The following is a 6,000-nucleotide window of genomic DNA, read 5'->3' as shown; positions in this document are numbered from 1 at the left end:
CAACATCCTCCACAACTAGATTGAAGAACAAAACGACAGCAACTTGTCTGTTCCCCTTTCCCCAATTCCCCAGCACTGTTCCCATCCCCGCAATTCCCCAATAAAAATCTTTAAAAAAAAAGAAAAGCCAATGGGCAAAGTGAAAATTTAGGGAAGTGGATACTGTTGGGGATATGGCAGCTGGGCAGTGTGGGGACCTTCAAGGACACTAAAAAGTTGGATTTCTGAAATGGTGTAATGGGTTCACATGCATTCATTTAATTGTGTAATAAGCTAGGGTTAGCATAAATATTCCCTTATGAATGAAATATTTAATTTTTAAAATCAACACACACACACACACACACACACACGAGAAAAAAAATGTAAGCACTCTGAAAACTGATTCCCATTCAAGAGAGCTGTTGATTTTGCAATTGCTTAGGAGCAGAAAGAATGAGTATATCTTCTCCTTTTAACTACATTTAGTCTGTAACAAGATCCTCTTTCCTTTTAATATTTGAAGTTTGTTTCCTTTTTATAATTATCTCGAAACCCCTCCCTTACAATTTATCTCATTTTTACTTTTTTAAAAAACTAAATTGGTGACATTAGTTAATAAAATTATATACGTTTCAAGTGTACAATTCTATAATACATCATCTATATATTGCATTGTGTGCTCATCACCCAAAGTCAAGTTTCCTTCTGTCACCATCTATGTGACCCCTTTTACCTCTTCCTTCCCCTTTACCCTCTGGTAACCACTGAACTCTTGTCTCTGTCTATGAGTAAATTTGTCTTGTGTGTTCATTTTTTGCTTTCAGTTTTATATCCCACATGAGTGAAATCATACGGTTTTTTTGCTTTTTCCATGTGCTTAGGTATTTCGCTTAGCATGATATTCTCAAGGTCCATCCATGTTGTAACAAATGGCAGTATTTCATCTTTCCTTATGGCCAAGTAATATTCCATTGTATATATGTACCACATTTTTATCCAATCATTTATCGAAGGACACTTTGGTTTGTTTCCATGTCTTGGTCACCATGAATAATGCTGCAATGAACATAGTGGTACATATATCTTTACAGATAAATATTTTCAGATTTTGGGGGTAGATACCCAGAAGAGGGATTGCTGGGTCATATGGTAATTTTTTTTCTCAATATTTTGATGAACCTCCATACTGTTTCCCATAGTGGCTGTACCAATTTACATTTCCACCAGCAGTGTATGAGGGTTCCTTTTGCTCCACAGCCTCTCCAACATTTGTTGTTACTTATCTTGTTGATAATAGACATTCTAACAAGTGTGAGGTGGTACCTCATTGTGGTTTTCATTTGCATTTTCCTAATCACTAGTGAAGTTGAGCATCTTCTCATATGCCTATTGGCTGTTTGTAGGTCTCCTTGGGAGAAGTGTCTGTTCAGGTCCTCTGCCCATTTTTTAATTGGATTGTTTGTTTTTTGCTGTTGAGTTGTATGAGTTCTTCATATATTTTGGATATTAGCACCTTATCATAAGTGTTGTTTACAAATATCTTCTTCCATTTGGTTGGTTGCCTCTTTGTTTTGTTGATGGTTTCTTTTGCTGTGCATAAGCTTTTTACTTTTTTTTAACATCAAAATCCTGTTTTATTTTTTCCCAGTGGCCAAGTTTTATCTGCTCTTCCTAGAACCTCTAGGCAAATTCAAATTCTGCAGAATCTTACTACAACATATGAGGTAATTTTTCCCTCATTTATCTTTATATTGATTTTATTTTGTGGAAGTATTATGTGCCATGTTCTCTCCTATATGTTGTCTAACATATATAGCTGGTATAAACCCCTCTTCTTACAGCCTTCTCCCCCTTTCCATAATCACATGATTTTGCTGGTTTCCAAAATTAAACCTTCATTTGTGTTCCTGGCTTTTCAGCCAACTCCATAATAGTACCTTGGGATTAAAAGTGTGTACTTACAAGGTCTATGAAAACAGACGTCCAATGGCACTTTGCTTATAAAACAATGGTTTTTAACTAAGAAGTAAACATCAAAAACACAAGTGAAAATTTATTAAAATTTTCATGGGTGGGACCATCTTCTCAGAATGCCTAAGGTGTAGAAAATTGGTAAGAGTTACAAAATATCATAGTAGAAAATTGATGGCTCCATGTTAGTCAGTTAGGTTTCCCCAAGAAGCAGACCATATTAAAGATGTGAGAGATTTTCTAGGGAAAATGCTTGTGAAGGATGAAGAGGAGGGGGCTGGAGAAGGCAGGGAGCACCCTCACACCATGTTGCAGCTCTGACACCTGTGCGGAAAGGAAGACTGTGTATGGACAAGCTCTAGACTGCAAGGTAGTTCCAAAGGAGGTTTGGCTGGACCAGTGGTGAGTCCTTAAGCCAAAGTCACCTGTAAGAGGAAACTCATAAGTAGCAGGAATGGACCTGTTGTATTAATAGACCCACAGTGCTGAATCACTGGCTGACTGCAGCCCTGGAGTAGCATGGCTTCAGCCTCTGGTGGATCAAAAGGGGGAACGGGTGGGAAGGTCAGTCACCTCTGCCTTTCCTAACAGAAGAACTGAGCAGTGAATTTTTACAGCCTCCACCCCATGGACAGAGGAAATACCACCAGAGGAAGCATTGGAGATATAGAATTCCATTCTTGGTCTGCCACTTCCTAGATGTGTGATTTTAGACAAGTTAGCTATGAGCCTTAATTTCTTCATCTGAACAACGAAAATAATGACACTTGCCTAGTCTATATTAAAGTGTTACTATAATGATAAAAGGAAATCAGTGTGAAAATGCTTTGAAAAAGTGCAGTAAAATAGAAAAAAATGTAAGTAATTTTGGAAGGCATCATTACCCAAAGTTTATAATTAGACCAAAACACAAGAACACTGGCATGATAATAACATCGGCAATATAGAATTTTTATTAAAGAAAATGACTAATCAGCTTTTTAGACAAAATTTTATTTCTCTTCTAAACATCTGACTTACACATCGAGTTTTACAACTGGGCCATAAATATATTCATTCACTCATTCATTCATTTTCTCTTCAAATGTTTATTGAGTACCTACTATGTCCCAGGCCCTTTTTAGCAACTGGGGTTACAGAGAAGAATAAAACAAGCTCCCTGAAAAATAAATGTTTATAATGCCATGTGTGTGAATGAAGACCAGGGGCCAGGAAATGTCTTTTCCATTCCCCTAATAGACACAATTTTCCTATTTTATCTATAGATGAAAACGATATGAACAACCATTTTTTGTTTTATCTATTTTTCCCCTTGAAACTGCAGATTGTTATGTGGCAGCCGGTAACAGCTGAATTTATCGAGAAGAAAAAAGCAGTACATTTTTTTGTGAATGCATCTGATATAAGCAGTGTGAAAGCCCATTTAAATGAGAGCACAATTTCATTCAGGTAGGCATCATTCAATATTTATTGAATAGCTATCATAAGCATCTATGATGCATTTGACTAATAGATGGTATAATTGCTTCCTGGAAAAACTAATATTTACATTAGACACGGCAACGTGGAAATCTCTGAAGTGGACTGGTGATGAAGCCCAAGTACCTAACTCTGTGACCTTGAACAAGTGGTTTAATCTCTCCTGACCTTGCTCCCTTATCTCAAAATGACAGACTCAATGGTCTATGGAGCCTCTTCTAGTTCCTTCTAATTCTTTCCTTCTTATAGTTTCACTAGTCTGTACCCAGACTTGAGGAACAAAATTGTCATTCACTTCAGTAGACTTTAGTAGAATTCAAAAAAGCAGCTGGTGAAGAGGATTTTGCTTCCTTCACAAGGTCAGTGAACATTCCTGAAAGTCTAAAAGGTGTATCAAATGTGATTTCTGTGCAGAGTCCACACCCTCTTCCTTTTGGAGTCTCCCATCCAACATCTCTTCTCTGTATCCATTGCCCAAGTGCCAGTGTCCTCTCGCTGCTCTAGCATTTCTTGGAGGCCATGCTCTCTTCTCTGTATCATGGGCACCCTCAGGAGAGTACACTATGATAATTATTAATAATATGTTATAGGTGTTTACTGCCTTCTAGGAACTGTGCTGAGCCTTTTTATACATTGTATCATTTAATTCTTATTTAACCCTGTGAGGTAAGCACTCACTTCATTGTTCAGATGAAAAAGTTTTTGAAACTCACAAATGAATTTCTCAAGGTCAACCAAGCCAAAACATGGCAGAGCTAGGAGTTGAATTCATACCTTTCTGATGTCAAAGCCTTGGTTTTTATCTATTGGACTAAATAAAAGTAAAGAAGCCTTTATTAAAATAATAGCTAACTTTTAAATTGTTCATCCCAGTTAATTATATGGCTTAATTCAGTTAAAATTTTTGCCTAGCTAACAGCGTGGCACTTGTCAAGGGACATTAAATAGATGACTTTACTGTGCCTTCCCTTTTCCTGTGCTTCTAGTTCTCTAGAGATGTGATCATCTTTGGCGATGCAGAACATCTAATATAGGTTAACAGTTGTCACAGTGGAAAACAAAAAGAAAAGGCTTTTTGCTTCTCCTTGGTTCCTAACTGAAAAGAGAATAATACAATGTTACTCTAAATTGAAGAAAGCTATCCACTAACCTATATTTCCACATAAAAGACACTGATGAAGCACAATCAAGCAATGTTGATAACAGTGGGAGAAGGGTGAGATTTTGGAGGCCCTCAAAACATTACCACATAGGAGTCACTTTCTTTCCAGGGCCCATGAGGGCTCTACCAAGAGGGTTTGTGAATTTCAGCTTACCACACTGTTAGGTGGTATTGTTTTCATCTTGATGAACTTTTGCTTGTTAGATTTCTAGTGCTCACCTGTTGGGGTTGCAATGGGCCATGTGGGAAAAACCAGAGCCCTTTTTGGAAACCAGCTTGCCCTCTGTTTCATCACCTAGTGTCTTGATGGAAGACGTGGGAGACATTATCCATCAGCAGACTTCCAAGGACAGAGTCAGCCCCCGGGCCTCCTCCTCATACTATGAAAATTATCACTCACTAGATGAAGTAAGCCATCGCATTTCTCTCCAAAATTACTATTTTCATTTAACCAGCATTTCCATTTCAACCACAGGAAATTATTAAAGTATCATAATTGGTGGAAGATGGTAAAAAAAAATACCACAATTAGGTTGATCATACAGTGGTAATTCATCGTTTTGTAGATATCTTCTCTGGGAAGATTGCTTCATATTTGGTAAACTCCCTCTAAGCAGGCTGTTTGTCCACAGCTAAGAGTATCTCTAACTGCTAGGAGTAAACTGCATGCGAAGCAAGAGCAGGAAATAAAAAATAGGGTCTTTTTATTGAAACTGCCACAAAAAAATTAACAGTTTAATCATCATGTCTCCTTGGACCATAACTCTGATTGTACTCTTACTGAATGATTTCCACATTATTGACTGAATTAAATACATTTATTCAATTATTTAGTACACTATAAATAAGTCCATCTTATTCCCCTTAGGAAGAAATTATTGAAGTAATAATAATAATAATAATAATAATAATAATAATAATAATGTCTGTGTTTTATTCATTACAAAATTGATTTTTTTCCTGTTAGTACTTACAGGTTCCAATTTTTCCAGAAGAAACCTGAGGAAGATGTCAATGTTCAGTTGACCTCAATAAACTCATAAAATACTCTAAGAGCCATTTCCCCATATTTGTTAGTTGAAAGAATAAACCCCTTAGAGGACTTTTTTTTAAATAATTTTTTATTTTTTAATTTCAGTTCACATACAATATTATATTAGTTTCAGGTGTACAACACAGTAATTAGACATTTATATAACTTATGAACTGATCACCCCAATAAACCTAGTACCAATCTGACACAATAGAGTTATTACAATATTATTGACTATATTCCTTATGCTATAGCCTACATCCTCATGACTATTGAGTAACAACCAATTTGTACTTCTTACTCCCTTCCCCTTTTTTACTCACTCCCAACCTCCTCTCCTATCTGGCAACCATCAAAATGTTCGTGTACCTAT

General features: G+C 36.5%; 1 protein-coding gene across 2 annotated transcripts in view; it reads left to right on the top strand.

Moving 5' to 3' along the window:
* Positions 1–6,000, top strand: part of CPB2 (carboxypeptidase B2) — a 54,909-nt gene that overhangs the window by 8,602 nt on the left and 40,307 nt on the right. Inside the window, exons 2-4 of one of the 2 annotated variants that reach the window (XM_019658706.1) lie at positions 1,631–1,706; positions 3,278–3,402; positions 4,894–5,002. In XM_019658706.1, coding sequence (XP_019514251.1) covers positions 1,631–1,706; positions 3,278–3,402; positions 4,894–5,002 — 310 coding nt within the window. The remainder of the gene's footprint in view (positions 1–1,630; positions 1,707–3,277; positions 3,403–4,893; positions 5,003–6,000) is intronic. The other variant, XM_019658707.1, reaches the window with a different exon arrangement.

This window comes from Hipposideros armiger, unplaced genomic scaffold (assembly GCF_001890085.2).
Source record: "Hipposideros armiger isolate ML-2016 unplaced genomic scaffold, ASM189008v1 scaffold_287, whole genome shotgun sequence".
NCBI classification, from domain to species: Eukaryota; Metazoa; Chordata; class Mammalia; order Chiroptera; family Hipposideridae; genus Hipposideros; species Hipposideros armiger.
The sequence above is the reverse complement of the archived record's forward strand: the minus strand, read 5'-3'. Positions and strand labels throughout refer to the sequence as shown.